Source organism: Salvelinus namaycush, chromosome 2, assembly GCF_016432855.1.
Source record: "Salvelinus namaycush isolate Seneca chromosome 2, SaNama_1.0, whole genome shotgun sequence".
Taxonomy (NCBI): Eukaryota; Metazoa; Chordata; class Actinopteri; order Salmoniformes; family Salmonidae; genus Salvelinus; species Salvelinus namaycush.
This window is the reverse complement of record NC_052308.1, coordinates 48,497,024-48,523,392: the sequence shown is the minus strand read 5'-3', so window position 1 is coordinate 48,523,392 and position 26,369 is coordinate 48,497,024. Positions and strand designations below refer to the sequence as shown.

General features: G+C 40.8%; 1 protein-coding gene across 1 annotated transcript; it reads left to right on the top strand.

The window, feature by feature from the left end:
* The first annotated feature begins 291 nt into the window (after positions 1 to 291).
* LOC120026387 (bridging integrator 2-like) lies at positions 292 to 26,148 on the top strand. The gene is made up of 12 exons (XM_038971239.1): positions 292 to 413; positions 2,522 to 2,602; positions 7,649 to 7,703; positions 9,693 to 9,787; positions 16,322 to 16,417; positions 16,589 to 16,696; positions 16,792 to 16,877; positions 18,621 to 18,696; positions 18,903 to 18,985; positions 19,229 to 19,955; positions 20,083 to 20,175; positions 25,181 to 26,148. The coding sequence occupies exons 1-12, from the start codon at positions 321 to 323 to the stop codon at positions 25,250 to 25,252; spliced, it is 1,665 nt and encodes a 554-aa protein (XP_038827167.1). The 5' UTR covers positions 292 to 320; the 3' UTR covers positions 25,253 to 26,148.
* Positions 26,149 to 26,369: the final 221 nt, after the last annotated feature.

Below are 26,369 nucleotides of genomic sequence, written 5' to 3'. Positions count from 1 at the left end.
AATTTACTGACTCGTTTACAAGTTTCAACAAGAGGATGGAACATGTTTCATGATGTCTGTTGACTGATTTTGAAGAAAGCTAGTGTCCGTTTCACTGCAAGACAACCTTTTTAACAAGGCTGACACAAATGTTACATGGGTATAGCAAAATCATGTGTGTGAGAGAGAGAGAGAGAGAGAGAGAGAGAGAGTCCTGTCTGACATTGGTACTGACTCTTCCGCTCTCCTCCCCTAAGTACTTCAACAAATATATATAAGCACCAGAGCAGTGATTTCACAAGAGGAAGCATTAGCAGACCAGAGTAAGAGAAGAAGAAACTATGGCAGAGAACAAGATGGGGCAAAACATTGGGGCTGGGGCTGGAATTTTTGCCAAACGAGTACAAAAGTCATTGAATCGTGCTCAGGAAAAGGTAAGCAACAAGTTAGTGAACCGTGATATCTCTGTTATCCAGAAATCAAGATTGCCACAATTCATTAGGCTATTCTACAACTACTAGCTTAGTCATTTGGGCTACTTGAACTTAATGACGCTTAACTGTTATTGGCCAGGGCCCGGTTTCCCAAAAAGCATCTTCAGGCTAAGTTCATTGTTAGAACCATAAGATGAACTTAGTTTTAAAGATGCTTTTGGGAAACCAGGCCCTGTTTATGTATTCTGGTCAGTGTGGAGGAACCTACTCTGAAAACAGTTTACCAAGCTACCAATTAGTTCACACCAAAAGCAGTTAAGCCACACTAAAGCTACCACTACGAAAAATATAGTATACTTAACTAAAGTTACTGTGAAAAAGTAGTTCACTACATCCAAACTACTTTGTGAAAAATGATCATATATAGATCAGAAATGTCAGACTATAAATTGCAAGAACAGATCAATTTAGGGTCATATGTTAACAGAATGTGTAATTTATCCTATTAAACACAAAAATGATGTTTCAAGTGAGAATTAGGCAGGTCTGATGCTGAAAAATAAAGGAAATTATTGCCAACTTAACTCATATTTTCTTTTCTTTGTGCAAAAAAAGTTGTGTGTAGTTCCAGTAGGAAAAAAGTAATGAACTACTGAAAACACTACCTAGATTTGAATTTAGTTGAATTACCACCAAGCTACTGCAAAATGTAGTTAAATTATTAGTTGAACTACATGATATTGGTAACAGTAGGCCTACGTCGTCCACTACAGTAATACAATTTCTTCAGACAGTCTCTATAGAAGCTGACTGTTGGCGTGTTCTTTACCACCGACACTGACAGACCCAAGCAATTGATGGCTTGTGTAAGGGCTTTAGACAGGTTTGAGAGTTTAATCTGTTTGAAGAATCATAACCTACTGAATGTAGTTGATGTTTATCTCAATGACCCCAGGTTAATTCCTCAAAAGACAAAAAAAAAACAGTTCAAATAATATTCAATTGACCTTTTATTGTGAACTAGCCTATATCAAGTTAGTTGTCTATCCCAACAGAAAGCATTCACATTAATGTTGTGCTAGTCTGTTAATGCCGTTTTGTTGATGCTGCTTGTGCAGCTGCATGTGGATACAATCTTCGACTTCCTGCCTCTGCATACACTTCCTCTCCCTCACTGCTCTTTCTCGGTGGCTTTGTGGTTCACTTGGCCTTGGTGCTGGCGTACTGCTCTGCTAGTTTCACTTTGCTGCTGAAACCCCCGAAAAGTTTGAAATGTCTGTCAGATGAAATCGTTTCAATTGTGCCCAAGTTCCATCCTATCATTTGGGGTCAACAACATATGTCATTTTTGGAAAAGGGGAATAATATACATTTTGTTGGCCTGGGTTTGGAAAATAGTGAACATTACACCAGTAAGTTTCGATAGTTGTTTAGAATCATTATGGAATACAATGTAGGGCCTAGATACTGAAAGTATCATGAAGGACGTGAACCACCCGAGCCACGGCCTGTTCACCCCGCTATCATCCAGAAGGCGAGGTCAGTACAGGTGCATCAAAGCTGGGTCCAAGAGATAGAAGCTGTTTTTCAATCTCAAGGCCATCAGACTATTAAATAGCCATCACTAGCCGGCTACCACCCAGTTACTCAACTCTGCACCTTAGAGGCTGCTGTCCTATATACATAGACATGGAATCACTGTTCACTTTAATAATGGAACACTAGTCACTTTAATAATGTTTACATCCTGCTTTGCTCATCTCATATGTATATACTGTATTCTACTGTATTTTAGTCAATGCCACTCTGACATTGCTCATCACAATATTTATATATTTCTTAATTACATTCTTTTAATTTTAGATTTGTGTATTGTTGTGAATTGTTAGATACTACAGCACTGTTGGAGCTAGGAACACAAGCATTTCGCTACACCCGCAATAACATCCGCTAAATATGTGTATTTGATTTGAAGGGTGATTGTCAGTACCTCACACAGGTCAACCTGAACAAAGGTACAATACCTATTATAGAGAGTCATGCCCATTAATGTTGATTGATAGAAAGCTGTGGATATATCAACCGTTTTTGTTTTTGTCCTGTCATAGGTCATGCAGAAGCTGGGGAAGAACATGGAGACTAAAGATGAACAGTTTGAGCAGCACTCCCAGAACCTTCTCAAACAACAGGTACCGATGAAGAAAAGCTCTGCTTCAATGTCATGCTGTTTCTGTCTCCCATGGTGAACTGAAACTCTGATGCAATAGATGTTTGTATCGATAAGCCCACTTTTTGTAAAATGCTGTACTAGGCCTATATGACTCATACTGACTGTTACTGTTGGTTGCTCAAGTCTCTCCATCCCCTAAAGGCCTTCCCACACTGTATGTCGGATTCAGTCTTTATTACATGTCACACATGTTACATGTCACACTGTGCGACGTATTCACTTCTTGATTATCAACCTGGCCAGATTGTATGATTTGTTTCAGTTCTCTCGTCACATTCTGCGATTGTCATGCATTGCAAGGATACTTCAGCGAAGTAGGCTACATCAACTGTGTCAACTGGGCGTATCAAGCATGGCATCTAAAGAATGACAACACACCAGCAAGGTGTCATTGCCGGCAGTGTTCCTCCTATTGGTCAGTCACCCGATCCCTGGTGACTCGTACGAGCTCGTAACACTAGCCAAACTCCACGATAAAGGCTCAACATTTCTGACACTTTCAGAACTTTGTCGGAGCTTACAACACACGTAGTGGTACATAATCATCAGATCTATATATACCCTGTCATACTGAACGAGAAGACGTCAGACAATCGTTTATGACCTAAGAACTTGCCCACGACGTGGACATTTTGTCTGGGACAGCAAAGCCGTGGCATAAGACGGAAAAATCTTAGTCTGTGTGGGCCTTTAGGCACAGAAGGACCATTTTCACTCGACTGAAATCTTTTTGCGTTGATAACTTTAGGATCCAAACTCTGGGCATTAGGAATGGTTGTCTTCCTTTCATTTTTTGTTGACATTATTATTTTTTCTATGTAATTTCATTGACTGATATGCTGTCAAATGGCCAACTAACTAGCCACTGGTTGGTCGCTCATTTGAAAAAGCACTGGGAAAACCAGAGGTTGTTTTGTCTGCTCAATCAGTGGTTCCCAAACTGTGGGGCGCGAGGGTCCGGCTTTAAATTTAGTTTTGAATGTTGTAATAGTAGAATGCACAAGACGCATCACTTCCTCTTGTCATGTTAGTTATTGCATACCTTAGAGCTATTTATAATTTGTCAAATGTCCAGATCAACTAGCTTAAACTGCAACATTTTCTTTGCACCCCATGACAAAATGTGTAGAATTGTAGGAAATTAGCTTCAAACCTGTAAAATTCTCTCCACTAGGGCCTCCTAACTGGTGCAGCAGTCTATGGCACTGCTGGAGGCGTCACTATAACCCCGGGTTTGACAGCCGGCCGTGACCGGGAGACCCGTGAGGCGGCTCACAATTGGCACAGCGTTGTCCGGGTTAGGGGTGGGGTTGGCTGGTCGGGATTTCCTTGTCCCATCGCGCTCTAGCGACTCCTTGTGGCGGGCCGGACGTCTGCAAGCTGACTTCGGTTGCCAGTTGTACGGTGTTTCCACCAACACATTGGTGTGGCTGGCTTCCGGGTTAATTAAGCGAGCAGTGTGGCTTGGGAGGGTCGTGTTTCGATGCATGGCTCGCGACCTTCGCCTCTCCTGAGTCCGTACTGGAGTTGCAGCGATGGGACAAGACTGTGACTACCAATTGGATATCACGAAATTGGGGGAGAAAAAGGGGTAAAAGTACCCCAAAGAAATCTCTCCACCAACAAGAGGAGTGTGAACAGTTTGTTCCCATAAATATAGACGTGGTGCGTGCGCTGGGGGGTGTGGGATGTTCCTCAATGCTGGAAGGGAGTTAAAAAGTTTGGAACCCCTGTGCTAAATTACTGTTTTTGTGTTCACATAGAAATGTCCGACGATAGATTCCGCTTATACAGTGCATTCGGAAAGCATTCAGACCCCATCACTTTTTCCACATTCTGTTACATTATCATCTTTACTCAGTACTTTGTTGAAGCACCTTTGGCAGCGATTACAGCCTTGAGTCTTCTGAGGTATGACTAATACCTGTATTTGGGGAGTTTCTTCCATTCTTCTCTGCAGATCCCCTCAAGCTCTGTCAGGTTGGATGGAGAGCATCGCTGCACAGCGATTTTCAGGTCTCTCCAGAGATGTTCAAGTCCAGACTCTGGCTGGGCCACTCAAGGACGTTCAGAGACTCCTGCGTCTTGGCTGTGTGCTTAGGGTCGTTGTCCTGTTGGAAGGTGAACCTTCACCCCAGTCTGAGGTTCTGAGTGCTCTGGAGCAGGTTTTCATCAAGGAACTCTCTTTACTTTGCTTCATTCATATATACCTCGGTCCTGAATAGTCCCCCAGTCCCTGCCGCTGAAAAACATCCCCACAGCATGATGCTGCCACCAACATGTTTCACCTTAGGGATCGTGCCAGGTTTCCTACAGAAGTGACGCTTGGCATTCAGGCCAAAGAGTTCAATCTTGGTTTCATCAGACCAAAGAGTCTTGTTTCTCATGGTCTGAGAGTCCTTGACGTGCCTTTTGGCAAACTCCAAGTGGGCTGTCGTATCTTTTACTGAGGAGTGGCTTCTGTCTCGCCACTCAACAATAACGTTATGATTGGTGGAGTGCTACAGAGATGGTTGTCCTTCTGGAAGGTTCTCCCATTGACAGAGCTCCAGAGTTCCTCTGTGGACGAGTGACCACCGGATTCTTGGTCACCTCCCTCACCAAGGCCCTTCTCCCCTGATTGCTCAGGCTGCCAGCTCTAGGAAGAGTCTCTTGGTGGTTCCAAACGTCTTCCATTTAAGAATGCTGGAGGCCACTGTGTTCTTGGGGACCTTCAATGCTGCAGAAGTGTTTTGGTACCCTTCCACAGATCTGTGCTTCTACCACAATCCTGTCTTGGAGCTCTATGAACAATTCCTTTGACCTCATGGCTTGGTTTTCACTCTGACATGCACTGTCAACTATGGGACCTTTTCAAATCATGTTCAATCAATTGAATTTACCACAGGTGGACTCCCAAGTTGTAGAAACATTTCAAGGATTATCAATGGAAAAAGGATGCATCTGAGCTCAATTTGAAGTCTCATAGCAAAGGATCTGAATACTTATGTAAATAAGGTAAATTGTTTTTTTAATACATTTGTAAACATTTCTAAAAACCTGTTTTCACTTTGTCATTATGGGGTATTGTGTGTAGATTGATGAGAAAAATGTATACTTTTATCAATTTTAGAATAAGGCTGTAACGTAATAAAATGTGGAAAAAATCAAGGTTTGAATACTTTCTGAATGCACTGTATGTTGCAAGGGAGCTGTCTCTGATGTCTGGTTAACTGTTTATCTGCCCTCAAATCTGTGTGCATTTTTAAATATCTGTATTTTGGGTCATTTCACCAAATCAACACATATTAAGAAAAAAGTTGTCTTAAAGGGGCTTTTGAGTGGCTTAGTGGTCTAAGGCACTGCATCTCAGTGCTAGAGGAGCCACTACAGACCTGGTTTGATTCCAGGCCGTGATTGGGAGTCCCATAGGGCGGCGCACAATTGGCCCAGCGTCGTCCGTGTTAGGGCTTTGCCGGGGATGGCTGTCATTGTAAATAAGAATTGTTTCTTAACTGACTTAAAGGTTAAATATATAAAATGTATTATCATTTTTTTAAAGAGCGACTGATGCTAAAAAGCTACTTCTTGTTTGGAAAATGGCCGATGTGGCATTGATATGTCAGAAACATTTATTCTAGTGTCAAAATTGACTACAATGTGTGAATGGGTTAATTTTGGTCATAAAGTAGTATTGTCCAAAAATTGGATATGGGAGAAGATAGGAAAGAATTAAGGGTACCATAACCATAATCCTGCCCACAGCTGGCAGCACCCAAGTAACCTGATCATAATGCCCATGGTCAATTTGGTTTGACATTTGATATCCTTATTGGGCTTAGGGATCATCAGGAAATTACACAATGTACATGGGACAATATTCTAAAGGTCAATATCTCCAAATGTTAATAATCTTAAACCAACTATAAATTGTAGAAGTTCATGTATAAATGTTGACAGCATTTAATGAGACAACATGAAAATATTGTCCCATTTACATAGTTAGGGACCGTCAATAAATTACAATCTCCAGAGATAGGCTATCCAAAGTCAAAACAAATTTGCCACTCTTCCCACCTACGAGCACACACGAGACACCCACATCAAACCTTACCCCAAAACCAACTCAAGTTTGAATTCAGTCATGGCCGCTAGCATTTAATTAACCAAACAATGGCCATCCAACCTGGTTTCAGAGCATTTCGTATTATTCTGTACGTAAATCTGAGACACTCCATTTAGTATATGTTATTCCATTTAGTATATGTTAGGTATGGTTACATAAGACAGATGGTTACTAAAGGCTAAAATGAAAGGAGGGTGGTTGGTGGGGGTGGATGGGTGGGTGTATATCCATCTCATCATGGTACATTTTTGCTAATTAGCAACTTTTTAATTACTTTTTAGCTACTTTGAAACTACTTAGCATGTTAGCTAACTCTTCCCCTAACCCTTTTAGCTAACCCTTCACCTACCCTTTAACCTGACCGTAACCCTTTAACCTAACTCCTAAACTTAACCCTAACACCAAGCCTACCTAACGTTAGCGAACTAGCTAATGTTAGCCACCTAGACAAAATTCATAACATATCATATATTTTGCAAATAGGTAACATAATACGAATTGCAATTGGTAACATCATAAAAAATGGAGAGTTTGGATTTCCGTAGAGAATAATATGAAATGCTCTGAGACCAGGTTGGGCCACCATGCTTTGCATGTTTTTTTTTTGTCGTTAGTTTCACTGGCTCCTTGAAGCATCAACAAGGTCATCCTTGTTCGAAAAGGACACTGTCACTTTTAAAACACATACGGTACATTCTTTACTGTTATTGTTTGTGGTATAATTGTACATCTTGAATGTTGAAGATCCTGGTGTCTTTCTCTTTCAGTGTTTTTGGAGATTTCTCTTCTGTAAAGGTGACGTCGACTACTGGAATGGGTCTTTGATGGATGGTTGCTCTCACTGTAAGAAATGTACTATAACAACTCCCTCATTGAATCTTCTGTCTTTTCAACCAACAGAATGATGGGGGAAGACTATTCAAAGAAGTCCAAGCGTACTTCCGTGCAGTGAAAGGTAGGAGCTGAGTTGTCTATTTCATCTCACTCCATAGCAGAGGTTTCTCATGGGCACAGGGAGCACCTACGGTTCTGATTAGTCTAATCAAATCAATTACATAACCGGTGGCTTAATTTAAGTTGTTAAACAACAAAACTGGCAAAACAGACAGGGTTGGCTTAGAATGTTGACAAATGTTATCCAATTTTTTGTTGAAAACATAAATACATTTGCACAATGAGCACTTGTCTATCAAATACATTATTACAGTTGTTGGTTAGCTAGCTAGCAATTTTTTTTTGCCATATTACCAATGAAATCAGTCAAAACACCTCAAAATGAGACATGGTATCAAGAACAAAATGAAACTAGCTGAAACGAGCCACTTATGATTCCCCACAAGGTAGTTTCTTGTCATTGTTGCTAGCTATCTGGCAATCCAGAATTGCAACAACTCAGACCTCTGCCCCATTAAGGCTTCCGTATTGTTTTCATGATGCTGTCAGCTAACCCATCTATAGATTCAATACTTATCTTTAGTGTTGCCATGTGCATTTAGGCAGTTCAGGCTGCCATATTCATATTCAGGTCAAAACCAAATATCTATAATCTTTGTGTTGGCACAAAATCAGAAATCTTTACCCTATTATTTTTTTTCTTTTGGCTTTGATGTAGTTGTAGGCCTATATTTTGTACAGTAATGTGTTAATTTTGACACATTGGCCCAAGTCTCTTTTTGTAAACTGACCATACTTTCAAATCCTCTCTGGTGGCATGAGGGAGAAAGTAAAGAGGGAAGTGAATTCCGTCTATTATTAGATCGTTGTTTTTGCAATGCTGTCTATACTGTCAATTTATAAAAGCCAAGAACTGAGGACCATTAAAAAGGGCAGACTCAGCAAATGAATGTATTATTCATTAAAGCAAGAAATGATTGTGTTAGTATTGTTTGTTTTTAGTGCAACCGTTTGCACACCACTTCAAATGAAGCCCATGTTGTTTTGACCTTGCGTAGGTGTAGCCGAATCAGAATTGTGCCTAAAATCCAAAACTTTATCTTCATGTTCTGTCCATTATGATTTCTGTCATGCCAGGTTGTATTTATTAGGTCTACACTTGACACTTACCTGTGATTTCTGCTATCAGAATACGAAGATCGCATTGAAAAGACGGGTCTGATTGTGTTCAGATCTGGCTGACCCCTTCAGGAGGTGGTCAGGGATGGATTGTGTGTGGATTTCTCCTCAGTCTTGATGTAATCAGGCTACTGAAAGTGCATACAGTGGGCGATGCCATCAGCACCCCTCCCACAAGTCTCCAAAAAAAATTGTATTTTGGGACCGAGGCACCTTTTCATTATAATGTCGGAGGAAATAGGTTCCAAGTGTGAGGAAAGTGTTTGCTGGACTCAAATGCTAGCCAGCTAACTAATATTTAGAAAATAATGTTTGTCTGGCTAGAGTTATGCTAATCCGTTTGCAATCACTTTAGCATTGCTTGCTAGCTTGCTGGCAAGCTACAGAAGTTAGCTGCCTAGTTAGCTACTGCCAATTGTGTTGTCATCATATTTAATCTATTCCACCGTTTGTAGACTACATACTGGCATTTGAATATAGCGCGGGAAAAGGGAATCCGGAAACACTGTGGACACGTTAGACACATTTAAATGTAGACTCATGACGCCTTCGGAATTCCATGATCAGAACTATGATCAGAATACTAAAGCTGCATGAACTGTTAAGTCTGGACACAGCCTTATTAGTGTACACCGTAGCAAAAACGTTTTGCTGCAGAAAATAAGAGTTTCTTATTGGACAACTTCATGTAGTCCCACCTTGTTTGGTAGTGAATACTACCCTTGACAGTGTCTGGGGATGTAGTGAATACTACATCCCCAAACCCTGTCCCCTAGCCTAGTTAACAAGTGATCTGCTAGGCAAGTGGTGTTATCTACACACAAACATTTTTGACAAATGCAGTCAATTTTCCTTCTGTCCTTCTCTACAGTGATGCATGAGACATCCAAGCGACTGTCCCAGATGTTAAGAGACATCTACGAACCTGACTGGCAGGGAGGAGAGGACCTGTCTGTCATCATGGAGGTGGGCCACAGCTGGGTATTTTGTTGTGGTCTATAGCAGGGATGGGTGCGGTTATTTGAATATCCAAACAGATATTAATATTAGATCACTTGGGAGAGTATTCATTTGAGAGAAATACAGGTATATTTTTAACAAATAAAAATTGTTAAAATGTTTATAAAACGTACATTGCTACATAACCTACAAGAATAGACCATTATATATAATTTTTTATAATACAAGTTTTTTATAATACCTGTAGCATTCACACGTGTAGCTTGTTACTCTCGGTCAATCAAATTGCCGTTAGTCAGTGTCATGTGTCGCAAGTGAAGTGGGCATATTTAGAATCAATGCAAAATGGAATTAAAATGACAGAATTAAGTTGGCTAAATGAGAAAAAGTGTAGCGGTCTTTATATGTACCACAGAAGAACCAAGAAATAGCGACACCTCAGCTGTCTTTTTGGGCTTTTATGTAGATCTGCAATGGTATTATGAAAAGACAGGACAGGAATACTTCAGTCTTCAATGCACCATCTGACAAGTTGTTCTATAGAGGAGGGTCGTGACCTGACTATCATTAATGTGATGACTGCTATTTATCGAATAAATACCCATGTTTAATTATTACTCAATTAAATTAATCATATAACAATTAACTCATTAGGAATTTGGGGCACCACGGGTTAAGTTGTTTAGAGTTACTATCTCCCAACTTAAACTCTAAAGATGATCTAAATATTTCTTACATCAATAACAGTCAATTATTAATTATTTCCTCATATCAGTCTCATTCTGAACGTCTTTGACTTTGTAAATCTGCACGAACCCTAACCTAAGTGATGAATCAGCGATACACAAATTGGCTTAATTATGTATTTACTAATTAACTAAATAATCACACAGAAATACATAAACACACACACACACACACACGGTATAGGTTATTGATTACTAACACAATGCAATGAAAACAGTCCCTAGTGGACTAACCTGATATGATGGCTTGTTACATAATGGAAAGAGCATGGGGAAAGATAAAGCGTGGGAGAGACAAAGATGGTGAACTTATCGTACATACATTTGGAAACTACGCTCACCGTAAATATAAATATTTAACACCCTAACAACCACTTATTCGGATTAGAAATGCAACGTATATTTACTCGTAGATGTCTTTCTCTGTCGTCTCTCTGAAACCACTCGGGCCATCAATGAGGAGTAGTTCGATGTAAGTATCTGGTTGTCCACCAGAGGTCACAATGTCCTTTTGTTCTGGAGTGTTCTTAGAATGGATCCTTCAGGTTTACCACACAGTGTTGAGAGGGTTCAGTCTTCCCGTCTTTGGTCAATTTTCCTAGACTACTTTACATGCAGAGCTGCAGACGGTGCATGTTTTGGTCTAGTCTTCACCTTCACTCGTCGAGTTTCAGAGGGTCTTACCATTTTCTGGTCTTCTAGTTTTAACCATTTCAACGTGTGGACCACATTTTCACGTTCTCTGGACTGTATTTAAATTCTCAGCGAGTCCTTTTAAGCACTCTGGCCTTGGTGGGTGTTCCATCCTGTTGACACAATGTCTGTGCTCAGGGCTCAGGCTCAGGTTTATATGAAAAGCCATTATCTCATTTAAAGGCTAAAATTACATTTCTATCTTTTCAAAAATAGTTAATCATGTAATTTTTACAACATTTAGATTTAAATCTGATATATACATTGTGAAAGCTCTTAAAGTTACAATGTTTCCGTTATGTCTTTCTGATCATTTTAATGACATCACAAAATATACATGAATTTTCCATATTCCATCTATCATCATTCCCAACATTCTTTGTTAGAAATATTGTTTCATTATCCAATTTTGGATGTTGGAGTTTTGGCGGCAAAGTCTCTCTGTGTAACAAAGGATTTTCAGTCTTCCATTTCTGCAGAGTGGGGGAGAGTTTCTGCAAGGTATTTATGAGGGGGGGGGGGGGGGGTCTGGCTATCCTCAAATCTTTGCCTAGCTGATGGCTCCATTTGATCCTCACCAAGGAGAGACGGTCATGACCGGAGCATGAAGAAAAGTGAAACACATATTCTGTCTCACATCTCTAATACATTGCTAGGTGCTTTCAGTGTTGACAGTATTAAAATACAACTCATGTACAAAAACACTGTAATACAGACAATCTACAAAGTGAAATTGTATTTATCCCATTCAGACCTTAAGGAGCTAAAACTACATCTCCCACAATGCAACCCTAGCATACGTTGGCAGCTCAGATAAAAATCGGCATCACAGAAAGACTTTCTAACTAGCAACAGCAATACTTTTTAGCACTCTGTAAAACTATATCAATAACAATGATACAACTCTGAAAGTTACGTGTTTCAATAGTCGCACACTCCCTTATAACAATACCTATAGCGTTAACCGTGGGGTGCTTTATTTATTTATTTATTTAACTTTGTGGACTTCTACACAGGAGCAATCTGTGAAACATACCTGAAACATACCTTTCTCTCTCAGTGTTTTCTCAGACTGAGGAGAACGGGAGCTACGGGTAGTGTTAGGTTCCGTAAGCACCTAGGTTTAATGAAATAAAAACCGAAGATGATAATATCATCCAGCTACTGTAGCTGCCAACTTAACATCAACAGGCAGTAGTAGCACAACAAATTAAAATATAAACCAAAACTAAAGTTCCTGGCGGTCATAGTGATCTGATTCCCTCTTCTGTCTGAACTTGGAACATTCGTGTTAGCGGGCTTGGGCCACTGACCCTTAACCTGGATGTTCTGTTCTGTGTACTGTTCTAATAATTTGAAGTGTGCTGGAATAACCATTTTAACTCTCCTACAGAAGTAGGCTACAATGATCAACCAACAGGTCTGCTGTTTCATATGAATGTAGTTGTTGTAGACATGTATGGGGAATACAGAAAAATGGCCTTAATTAGCCTTGCTACTTTAGCTAGCTAGCTGGCTAACTTACCTCGCTACTGTAGCTAGCTAAATTCTTTACAACGATTTGATGTGGTCAAGATGGGCTCTACCAGATGGTATGATAACCTATGACATCAACAAGTTTGTCTAACTAGAGTCGGTTTGTCTACTTTCTACCTCTCCCTACCTACCTACCACACACACTGGCCCCTTGTCTTCTCTCGCCTCTCCCCCACCCTTGTGCCGAAACAAACACCTGCTCTCTTGAGTAGCGCAAGTCTCCATTGATGTTTCCCCCACAATGTTTTCTTTTAAAACACATGTATTTCTACTATCCGGATATCCTAAAAAATATGATATATTTGAATAGTGAAATCATTTCAAATGTCCATCTCTAGACTATAGTTAGAATGCTGATTAACAAGGATTCTATTGACAGAAACATTTGTTTGAGATTTAAAATAACAGTGGAGCCTACAAGAATACCAGTGTGTTGACCAGAATTTCATTTTGAAAGGAGTGCTTTTTAATTAGTTTTATTTATTTACTCACACCAAAGAAGTGAAAGAAAAAACAGTACAGATAAACAAACGGGTAAAAACGGTGTGCAGGTGTTGTAAGCCCACATTTACGTTATGTTACAGCCTTATTCTAAAATGTATTAAATAGTTTTCCCTCATCAATCTACACACAAAACCCCAAAACAGTTTTTGAAATTTTGCACATTTATTAAAAGTAAATCAAACTTAAATTGCACATGTATGTACGTATTCAGACCCTTTACTCAGTACTTTGTTGAAGCACCTTTGGAAGCGATTACAGCCTCGAGTCTTCTCGGGTATAACGCTAAAAGCTTGGCACACCTGTATTTGGGGAGTTTCTCCCATTCTTCTCTGCAGATCCTCTCAAGCTCTGTAAGGTTGGATGGGGTGCGCCACTGCAGAGCTATTTTCAGGTCTCTACAGAGATGTTCGATCGGACATGATTTCAAGTCCGGGCTCTGGCTAGGCCACTCAAGGACATTCAGAGACTTGTCCTGAAGTCACTTCTGCATTGTCTTGGCTGTGTGTTTTAGGGTCGTTGTCCTGTTGGAAGGTGAGGTCCTGAGCACCCTGGAGCAGGCTTTCATCAAGGATCTCTTTGTACTTTACTCCATTAATCTTTCCCTCAATCCTGACTAGTCTCCAAGTCCCTGCCGCTGAAAAACATCCCCACAGCATGATGCTACCACCACCATGCTTCACCGTAGAGATGGTGCCAGATTTCCTCCAGAAGTGACGCTTGGCATTCAGGCCAAATAGTTCAATCTTGGTTTCATGGTCTGAGAGTCCTTTAGGATCCTTTAGACTGTCATGTGCCTTTTACTGAGGAGTGGCTTCTGTCTGGCCACTCTACCATAAAGGCCTGATTTGTAGAGTGCTGCAGAGAATTATGTCCTTTTGGAAGGTTCTCCCATCTCCACAGAGGAACTCTGGAGCTCTGTCAGAGTGACCTTCAGGTTCTTGGTCACCTTCCTGACCAAGGCCCTTCTCCCCCGATTGCTCAGTTTGGCCAGGCGGCCAGCTCTAGAAAGAGTCTTGGTGGTTCCAAACTACTTCCATTTAAGAATGATGGAGTCGACTGTGTTCTTGGGGACCTTCAATGCTGCAGACATTTTTTGGTACACTTCCCCAGATCTGTGCCTCAACACAATCCTGTCCTGGAGCTCAATGGAAAATTCCTTCTACCTCATGGCTTGGTTTTTGCTCTGGCATGCACTGTCAACTGTGGGACCTTCTTTAGACGTGTGTGCCTTTCCAAATCATGTCCAATCTATTGAATTTACCACAGGTGGACTCCAGTCAAGTTGTAGAAACATCTCAAGGAGGGTCAATGAAAACAGGATGCACCTGAGCTCAATTTCGAGTCTCATAGCAAAAGGCCGGAATACTTATGTAAATACGTTTTCAAAAATGTTTTATGTAAATTTGCAAATATTTCTAAAAACTTGTTTTTGCTTTGTCATTATTGGTATTGTGTGTGGATTGATGAAGAAAATGTTTCTTTAATCCATTTTGGAATAAGGCTGTAACGTAACAAAATGTGGAAAAGGTGAAGGGGTCTGATACTTTCTGATTGCACTGTGTATGAAAACCACACCACAAATATAAGTTAAACAAAGCATATTAATTATAATTGTACATGATATACTCAGTAAACAAGAAAAAAACATGTTTGAGGCTACATGGATGGGATTATTGGCTAGTTTGGTTCATCAAGCTGACCCCCAGTCTTCGCTTGAAGTTATTGAGGGATGATGAGGTTTTGGCTATGTGAAGATAAGAATTCCAGAGTATGATACCTCTGTATCTGATAGAGAATTAAGTATGTGTGGCAGTGGGGAGGGTGAAGGTAATCTCAGTGTCTTGTGTTATATAGATGGATTTCAGAATTAACCTGGAAGAATCCATTGAAGGGTTTAGGTAAATTGTCTGGGAGGTATAAGTATTTGTAGTGCATAATTGACGTATGTTCTAAATAGACAAGATATTTAGTTTCTTAAACAAAGGTGCAGATGGAGCCAGGTAATTAGAGGATGTGGCTAGTCTTGCAAATGTATTTTGTATTATGAATCATTTGTGTAGGTAGGAGGCATATGTACTGGCCCAGACAATATTACAGTAAATGAGATATGGGTAAATTAAGCTATAGTATAGAGTTAGGAAGCAAGCCTGATGAACCAAACCACTAATCTTTCTGATGATACCAACCGATTTCATCACTTTGCTACGGACAAATTGAATATCATCTTTCTAGGATAACTTTTCATCAATTAGAACTCAAAGGAATCTAGTGGATGTGACTTGTTCCATTTCATTTCCCCTAATTGATATTCTGGGTCTTTTTTTTACAGTATTTCTTATTCTTACTAGTGAATACAATAAAGTTGGATTTTTTTTACATTTTAAAGATAATTTGTTTATCTGGAACCATTCAGAAAATGTGGCCATACCTGAGTTGGCTTCATTTAATTAGTGAATCAAAATTATTGTGTGATAAAACCACATTGGTATCATCAGCAAAGAGAATGGGAAGTATGGTAGAAGACACAGCAGCAAGTTAATGAATATATTGTAGATTAGGAAAAACAAAGGTCCAAATATTGAAGGATATATTGGCCCTGGTAGATGCACTGCCATTTGCATGAACAAATTGTGCTTCATCATAATTAAACCTAGCTATATAACCAATTATATGTATTATTATGAAAGAAACTTAATAATACAATTTAGAAAGTAATATTTCATTATCCACCGTGTCAAACGCTTTGGATAAATCTGAAAAGATGCCAAGAGCATATTGTTAAGGGCTGTAAGGATTTTATCCACAAGTTGCAAAATAGCAATATCTGTGTTGTAGTTTTTATGAAAACCATATTGGTGGTCATATAGAATAGTGTTGATTTAAATGTTTCAACATTCTCTTATACTGTGCATTCTCTTAGTGTTGGGCAGTATATTATTTCCATGTCAGTATGTTTCAGGTGAGGCAGAGACAGTTCTTTCTGTGAATATTTTGTAAATGTCGAAAGCAGGCTGAAGGTTTTTTTAATATTTTATTTTTCCTTTTCTTCCTAATATTACAGAGTGAGGACTTGCTGTGGAACGATTACGAAGAGAAACTAACAGACCAAATAGTCCGCACCATGGAGAATTACACTGGCCAGTTTCAGGAAGTCAAGGTAGCTTCTGATGTACTTATATCAACTGTTTTTGGTGCAATATATCTGGTTCACATCAACTTATCTCCCCATGTGTTTACATTGCTGCTTTGTCTTACAATCAAGAGACTTAGTGTCACTTGACTCATGGGGATTATGTTTAGAAATATCACTTCTCCTCGTGCCTCTTAGGAACGATTGGCCAAACGCGGTCGGAAGCTAGTAGACTACGATTCCTCACGGCACCACTTGGAGGCGCTGCAGAATGCCAAGAAGAAAGACGACGCCAAAATCACAAAGGTGTGTTGAAAATTAAACGTAAATTATATATATTTTTGTCAACATATTTGGATAAAGGTACTGAAGGCATTTGAATGCCATTTCTCTCTAACCAGGCAGAGGAGGAGTTCAACATAGCCCAGAGTGTGTTTGAGGAAATCAACAAAGAGATGAGGGAGGAGCTGCCTGTTCTCTATCAAAGGTAAAGTCAATGGACCACAGCACATCAGGGTCATGTTCATTATGCATTAAAAAAAATGTTTTTTACTGAAATGGGTGAACTACTGTACTTATGAAATACAGAATGTTCATTTTCTGTTACAAAATGTTTTCAAATATTGTTCAGTTGCATGCCGTAATGAACTCGACCAGCTTACTGTAAACTAGTAGTGGTTCCAAAAGACTGGCCCTGAGAATGGCTGTGTATGCAGGGGCCTATTTAATGGGATGGAGTGTTCAGAATGTGTAGAGCAGACATGGTAGAATTGAACTAACATGTATACTGAACAAAAATATGAACGCAACATGTAAAGTCTTGGTCCCATGTTACATAAGCTGAAATAAAAGATCCCAGAAATGTTCCATATGCACAAAAAGCTTATTTCTCTCAAATGATGCACACATTTGTTTACATCCCTGTTAGTGAGCATTTGTCCTTTGCCAAGATATGCCACACCTGTCAGGTGGATGAATATCAAGAAGCTGATTAAACAGCATGATTATTACACAGGTGCACATTGAGCTGGGGACAATAAAAGACCACTCTAAAATGTGCTGTTTTGTCACACAACACAATCTCACAATGTCTCAAGTTAAGGGAGGGTAAAATTGGCATGCGGACTGCAGGAATGTCCACCAGAGCTGTTACCAGAGAATTGAATGTCAATTTCTCTGCCATAAGCTGCCTCCAACATGATTTTAGAGAATTTGGCAGTACGTCTAACTGGCCTCACAACTGCAGACCACGTGTAACCGCACATGCCCAAGACCTCCACATCCGGTTTCTTCACCTCCGGGATCATCTGAGAATTGCACCCGGACAGCTGATGAAACTTTGGGTTTGCAAAACCGAAGAATTTCTGCACAAACTATCAGAAACGGTCTCAGGGAAGCTCATCTTGACCTGATTGCAGTTCGGTTTCTTAACTGACTTCAGTGGGCAAATGTTCACCTTCGATGGCCACTGTCACACTGGAGAAGTGTGCTCTTTACGGATTAATCCCGGTTTCAACTGTACTGGACAGATGGTGTCGTGTGGGCGAGCGGTTTGCTGATGTCAATGTTGTGAACAGAGTTTCCCATGGTGGCGGTGGGGTTATGGTATGGGCAGGCATAAGCTACGGACAACGAACACAATTGCATTTTATCTATGGCAATTTGAATGCACAGAGATACCGTTACGAGATCCTGAGGCTCGTTGTCGTGCCATTCATTCGCCGCCATCACCTGTTTCAGCATGATAATGTACAGCCCCTTGTCACAAGGATCTGTACACAATTCCTGGATGCTGAAAATGTCCATCTTCCATTGGCCTGCATACTCCCCAGACATGACACCCATTGAGCAGTTTGAGATGCTATGTATCTATGTGAACAGCAGCTTGTTCCAGTTGCCACCGATATCCAGCAACTTCACACAGCCATTGAAGAGGAGTGGGACAATATTCCACAGGCCACAATCAACTCTATTCAAAAGAAATGCGTCACATGCCCAGTCATTTGAAATCCATAGATTAGGGCCTAATACAATCATTCTAAATGGACTGATTTCCTTATGAACCGTAACGCAGTAAAATCTTTGAAATTGTTGCACGTTGAGTTCATATTTCTATTCAGTGTAGAAAGAAGAATCCTTTGTGTCTAGTATATTTCTATCTGCAAACAGCCTGAACTTATTTGCACCAAGTGGCTCCAGTGTAACAGACTATTTCCCCTTTTGTCTAAAGCCGGATTGGCTGTTACGTGACCGTCTTTCAAAACATTTCCAACCTGAGGGATGTCTTCTATAAGGAAATAAGCGTGGTGAGGTTGTTTTTTTCCCTACATTCTAAATATGGATTTTATTCTCCCAAAAGGAATAAAGCGATTACAGTATTTTTGACACATCTGCATCACTGATATAAATAATAGATGTTACTCTGATGTAGTTGGCATCTCACTGATCAGATGAAGAAATGTACTGCAAGTCGGCTGAAATTGACTAATAGAATAACCCCTATTGATTGCAGCTGAACCACGAGCTTTACAGTGTGATGAAGAAGCTGGAGACTCAGCATTCAGGAAAAGCATTCATCATCAAAGGCCTCAACAGGTCAGTGATTTAGATGACCACGAGAATGTATCACATTGGTTTAGCCTCTCATAGTCCATATGTGATATACTGTATATATTGCTAATCAAGTAAAAGTCAAGTCAATTTATTTTCAATTGAGAAAACAAATATTTACTCTTGACTGTCTCTCAATAAGTCTGAAATTTGGGAAATGATCTGAGAATATCAGACCAAATGTTCTGCCACCAGCCAGATCAACTCACCCTCTATCTCCTCTCTTAGCACCAAGTCCAAGAAGAGGAAATCCCTGGTCATCTCGGCACCCATCCCCTGTAACACTGCCTTCCCCTCGGACCACACATCCCTCCAAGCATCCGCAGCCCCCGAAAACAGCAACGAGACTGTCCTGTCCAGCCACGAGACCCACACCCAGAGCATCTCTGAGGAGCACGTTTCCCTCGCAGGAGAGGCAGATGAGGGCACTCACAGCGTCCTCACGTCAGAAACGTCCGACTTCTCAGACGAGCTAAGCTCCAACGGCGCTGCTACGCCCAACAGGCGGTCGGCGTGTGACAGCGACAACGGGGTCGGGAGCGACGTCGCGTCAGAGGGTCTGAGTGATGTCCCAGAGGGTGGGGCTTCAGAGGAGCAGGGCCCTAGCCAATCTGTCGGAAAAGGGCAGGTTCAAATGTCAGAGGTGACTGGGTGTGAAGTCACAATCAGTCAGGAGGCTCTTCCAATGTCCACAGGGAGCGACGTCCCACATGACACTGAGCAGGAGAGTGCGCCTGTTTCTCCAGAGAATGGTAAAGCCAAGCCCCCACCTCGTCCTGCTCCACGCTGCTCCTTCCCCCCCTCTGAGAGGCACTCCTTCCCCCCTGCGGAGGCCAGCCAGGTGGAGATGAAGGTGGAGGAGGGAGAAGGGGCTTCCCAGGCCCTGCAGGCAGGTGATGCAAAGAAGACTGGAAATTACTCAGACTCCCAGAATCCACCTGGTTTCCTTATCAAGGTGATTCTCTATTGTAGTAGTGGTACTCTCTTTATAATATATTATAAGTTTAATTCAACGTTACTATTAGCATTTCTGCTGAGTGTGTCTAACAAAGTTGTTTATGTGGCGCTGTAATTGATATCAGGGAGTGGCGCTGGAGGGTCACGCTTCAGAAGACGGAACGCTGCAGTTTGATGTGGAAGACGTGATTCTCATGTTTGCCAACACAGAGGAGAAGGTATATTTGTATGTATGTCAGCCTCTGTGTCCTTGGCAGCGTTGGGGGTAATGCGTTATGTAATCAGATTACTTTTATGAGTAACAGTGTAAAGTAACTCGTTACTTTTTCACATTTGGTAATATTATTACAGTTACTTTGTCAAATGTATCTCAACTTATTTCTTAATTTAGTTCTCGAGCGAGCAGAGAAAGGCTGTTTGGAGAAATGTCATGACAGCTGCTGTCCATAGAAATGTATTAGGGATGGGCACGTTTATTTGACTATCCGAACGGACATTGGTATTAGATTACTTGGAGAGTATTCATTTGAGAATAAAAAATATATATATTTTAACAATGAAAAGGGTTTGTCTAAAATGAAATAAAACTGTGACATTGATGCATAGCCTACAAGGATAGACCATTACATTTGACATTTTTATAAAACAACAGTTTCATGACAGCTCCCCATTAATAAAGATACACCGGTAGCCTTCACAGGTGTAGCTTTTTGTTACTGTCTGTCAATCAAAGCGGCGATACAGTCACATGCTTCATGTGTAGCAAGTGAAGTGGGAGATTTCTAATCAATGCAAAATGGACAAAAAATTATGGAATTAAGTTGGCTAAATAAGAAGTATGCTACAATGATCAACCAACAGGTAGACTGTTATATATGAATGGAGCCTCGCTACTTTATCTCGCTAGCTAGCTAGCTAACTTGGCTGACTACTGTGGCTAGCTAGCCTCTACCAGATGGTATGATAGATAAGACATGGCAGCAACATGTTTGTCTAACTAGCGTGAGTCGGTTTGGCTACTTTCTCTCTATCCCTCTGTGCCACACACATAGACTGTCACTCCCCACCATTCTGCTGAAACAAGCACTGGCTCTCTTGAGTCGTGCGAGCAAGTCTCCATTGAAGTCCCCCCCCCCCCCCCCCCAATTTTTTTTCTTCTTTTCGTTAAAACATGTCTTTCGACTATCCGAATAAAAATGTCATGATATTATTCGAATAGTGAAGTAATTTAATCCTTAAATGTATACAGGGCGCACCTGATCTTTGCCATGGATCGCTTCTGTGATAGCAAAGTCCATAGAGGGCTTTCCCATCTAGTGGCAAGTGTGCCCTCTATTCATCTATATTGGTCCGTGTACATGCGGTCTATAATCAGAACTGGCGGCTCGAGAGATTTTGAATTAATATATATATTTTTTTTTTTACATCTGTAGAGATATATGGCTAATAAAGCAGCCCATATACAGTGCGTTCAGAAAGTATTCATACCGCTTGACTCATTCCACATTTTGTTACAGCCTGAATTCAAAATGGACAAAATATATTTTTTTATCTCACCGATCTACACACAATACCCAATAATGACAAAATGAACATGTTTTTAGACATGAGTCAATACTGAGTTAATACTTTGTAGAAGCACCTTTGGCAGCGATTACAGCTATGAGTCATCTTGGGTATGTCTTCTTTGCACATCTGGATTTGGGCATTTTCTTCCTTGCAGATTGTCTCAAGCTCTGTTAAGTTAGATGGGGAGTGGCGGTGAACAGCAATCTTCGAGTCTTTCCACAGATTTTCAATGGGATTCAAGTCTGGGCTTTAGCTGGGCCACTCAAGGACTTTCACATTCTTGTTCTGAAGCCATTCCAGCGTTGCTTTGGTTGTATGTTTGGGGTCATTGTCCTGTTGGTACGTAAATATATGCGCCCCCCAGTCTAAGGTAATTTGCACTCTGAAGCAGGTATTTGGCTCCATTCATTGTTCCCTGTATCCAGACTCCCTGTCGCGAAAAAGCATCCCCATAGCATGATGCTGCCACCACCATGCTTCACGGTAGGGATGGTGTTAGATGGGTGATGAGCTTTGCCTGGTTTTCTCCAGACATAGCGCTTCATTCAGGCCAAAGAGTAACATTTTTGTCTCATCAGACCACAGAATCTTTCGCCTTATGATCTGTCTTTCCTGTGCCTTTTTGCAAACTTGCATGCAATCATGCCTTTTTCTCAGTGGCTTCTGTCTGGCCACTCTCTCTCATAAAAGGTGTTCGATGGGGTTGAGGTCAGGGCTCTGTGCAGGACAGTCAAGTTCTAACACACCAATCTCGACAAACCATTTCTGTTTGGACCTCGCTTTGTGCACGGGGCCATTGTCATGCTGAAATGGGAAAGAGCCTTCCCCAAACTGTTGCCACAAAGTTGGAAGCACAGAATCATCTAGAATATAATTGTATGCTGTAGCATTAAGATTTCCCTTCACTGGAACTAAGGGGCCTAGCCTGAACCATGAAAAACAGCCCAAGACCATTATTCCTCCTCCACCAAACTTTACAGTTGGCACTATGCATTCGAGCAGGTAACATTCTCCAGGAATCCGGCAAACCCAGATTCGTCCATCGGACTGCCAGATGGTGAAGTGTGATTCATCACTCCAGAGAACTCGTTTCCACTGCTCCAGAGTCCAATGGCGGCGAGCTTTACACCACTCCAGGCGACACTTGGCATTGCGCATGGTGATCTTAGGCTTGTGTGCGGCTGCTCGGCCATGGAAACCCATTTCATCAAGCTCCCGATGAACAGTTATTGTGCAGATGTTGCTTCCAGTGGAACTCGGTAGTGAGTGTTGTCCCGTTCTGTGAGCTTGTGTAGCCTACCACTTTGCGGCAGAGTCGTTGTTGCTCGTAGACGTTTTCACTTCACAATGACAACACTTATAGTTGCCCGGGGCAGCTCTAGCAGGGCAGAAATTTGACGAAATGACTTGTTGGAAATGTGGCATCCTATGACGGTGCCATGTTGAAAGTCACTGAGCTCTTCAGTAAGGCCATTCTACTGCCAATGTTTGTCTATGGAGATTGCATAGCTGTGTGCTCGATTTTATACACCTGTCAGCAACGGGTGTGGCTGAATTAGCTGAATCCACTAATTTAAAGGGGTGTCCACATACCTTTGTATATATTTCGGAGATCTACGGACAGTTCCTTGGACTTAATGGTATAATTTCTGCTCTGACATGCATTGTCAACTGTGGGGCCTCATATAGACTACTGTTGTCGCAATACCAGTATTGCGATACTACGATACCAGATTTAGAAAAAAAATTAAACACAAAGCAGACTTTTTAAAAACCTACTTTTGTGAAATAGTGTGCTATAGCTTGACAAAGAAACAAATAAGACTCTAGGTGACAACATAGGCTTTTTTCCGATTAGGACTGTTTTTCTCAAGAAATTGAGTCTGCTTCATGTTTTGCTTCCTGACTTTCTTGTATCGCAATACTGGTACCGTGACAACCCTAATATATAGACAGGTGTGTTTCTTTCTAAATCATATCCAACCAATTGTAATTGGTATTTATTAGAATCTCCATAAGCCACTGCAAAAAGCATCAGCTACTCTTCCTGGAGTCCAGATGAAACATGACATAATACATTGTACAGAACATTATTAGTCAAGGACTGAAATAAATAAATGTAAAACGTCAGTACATACACACAATATCTAGGTAAATTGGTGACTGGTGGACTCTTATCAAGTTGTAGTGACATCTCAAAGATGATCAAAGGAAATTTGATGCACCTGAGCTCAATTTGGAGTGTCATAGCAAAGGGGTATGAATATGTAAATGAGAATGTATTAAATACATTATGAATTCAGGCTGTAACAACAATATGGAATAAGTCAAGGGGTATGAATACTTTCTGAAGGCAATGTATAGTGTAGCACTTGTAGACTAGCACAGTAAAAGCAGCTCCACAGATAAAGAGAAACTAGTGGTCAAACCTGAGTTAGTAAGTAGCCTATCTTTGGTAGAGCGTGCAAGGCTCGCCTTGCTCCCTCCGACAGTCAAACAAAGTGATTTTGAGAAGTTTTCATGAAAGTAACAATATTATTTGTATTTACAGATGGCATACAAGTTTGTTATTAAGACACATGAAAGTTCACATGTTCCAGAAGGCATTTCTGCCCAAAAACGCATTTTGCGTTCAAATGCCTCCTGTGAAGTGCGACATATGCCTAGCTTCCTGAAACAGGTCACATTGTCACATTCGTCGTAACATTTAAGTGAGGAGGACCAAGGCGCAGCGTGATAATGAAGACAAACGAAGCGAACACTATACAAACTAATCAAAACAACCGTGAAGCTATACAAACAATAAGTGCAGACACTGGCAACTTACACATAGACAATCACCCACAACCTACCTAATGACTATGGCTGCCTAAATATGGCTCCCAATCAGAGACAACGATAGACAGCTGTCGCTAATTGAGAACCAATCTAGGCAACCATAGACTTACATAAACACCTACACTGAACACAACCCCATGAACTCTACAAACACCCCCTAGACAATACAAACACCCTAGACGAGACAAAAACACACAAACATCCCCCATGTCACACCCTGACCTAACTAAAATAATAAAGAAAACAAAGATAACTAAGGCCAGGGCGTGACACACATATAATTAGTAAAAACGCATTACTTTACAATATTACTTCGTGTGGAAAGTAACGCTTTACTTTTGTTAAATGTAACGACTAATATTACTTTTTCAAGTAACCAATCGCAACACTGCTCCTTGGTGTAGTGTAACGTCCAAATAGGAACACTAAGTAAGTAATACTAAAGGTCACAGTCTTAACTTAGCACTGTGCATCAGACTGCCCTAGTTTCAGTGACACCGAAGTTGATAACAGTTTGCCCATATGCATGCCACTTTAAATGTGCTTGTTAATGTGCACCAAATACATGTAAATTCCGAGAGTTTCTCTAGAGTTCCCTTTTTACAAAGATAACAGAACCTGGCCTGTTTTCAAAGCGTCTGAGTAGGATTGCTGAACTAGGATCATTTTTGCCTTTAAGATCATAATGAATGAGAGGAGGGACCTGAACCTAGATCAGCACACTTATTTGAAACACTTTATGAATATGGGCCCTGATCTCTACTAAAATGTGAATAACATGGTTGTGTGTTTTTTGTTAACTCTTACCCACTACAGCAGGAAAGCATGGTGAAGGGGGTGAGGGAGAAGACCTGTATCCAGCAGGGAGATCTATCAGATTCAGAATGAGCCAATGGTGGCCTTTCGTTTCCTGCTGTCGTGACTCAGTACAACTGCACACAAAATGGCAATGGACCAAGATGGTGTGGAGGACTTCTTAAAAAAAGAGAGAAAAAAAGAGGAACACAAGCCCCATGTGATTATCACTCACATGCTTCCATGTCGCAACTTGTTGGTAGATACTGATGAGTTTCATACCTACCGGGAGATTTTTGCAGAATGTTCTGGATTGTTCACCCATGATTGTCTAATCTACAGTATTTTGCCCTTGTTTGTATTGTTATTGTGTAAGTCTAGAAACTGAAATGTATAGAAACCCTCTTTGTATTGATGCCGTTGAAAGATGTATAGTTTAATAAAGTTAAGTGCTGAGAGCAGTGGAGCTGTTGTTCAAAGAGCAGTAAGAAAAAACAGCTATATTTCAGCATACTTACCATTCTGTCTAAAATGGGTTTCATGTGTTTTTAGGGCAGTTACTTTTCCATATGCCCCTAAGTCAACGTTTCCCAAACTCAGTCCTCGGGACCCCAAGGGGGTTTGGTTTTTGAATCAGCTGTGTAGTGCTAGGGCAAAAACAAAAACGTGAACCCCTTGGAGTCCCGAGGACAGAGTTTGGGAAACCCTGCCCTAAGTAGTCAAGCACCTGTGTATGACACTTTACAGCACAAGGTGGCGGTAGTGGTCTAACACTTAAACTACAGAGATGAGCCTTTTCCACTTGAGATGCTTTTCCAAGTTTTTTTGCAGTGATTTTGAAGCTATATTAGCATCAATTTTATAAATCCCAATGCCCTACAGTGGTTGCTCATTTAAAAGTTGTGTCATACTCCAGCACAGCTTGCGGGCTGCTGCAGCATTCTGTGGCACGTTATCTAATTGTCAGTCATTTTTTTCTGTTAATGCAAGTTAGTGCTAGTTTGACCACCAGAGGGCATCTTTGAGAAGCATTTGATAGTCTTCCATATTGGCATTACCAGATCATCTAAAACCTTTTTTGTAATAACATAGTATATGGGATTGATTTTAAGAAATGTGGCTTAATTTGATTAATATTATGGTGTTTCTATTCTGAGAAAAACGAAACCCTCTCAGGGTTTCCGTTAGGATGGAATGGAAAATATGGCGC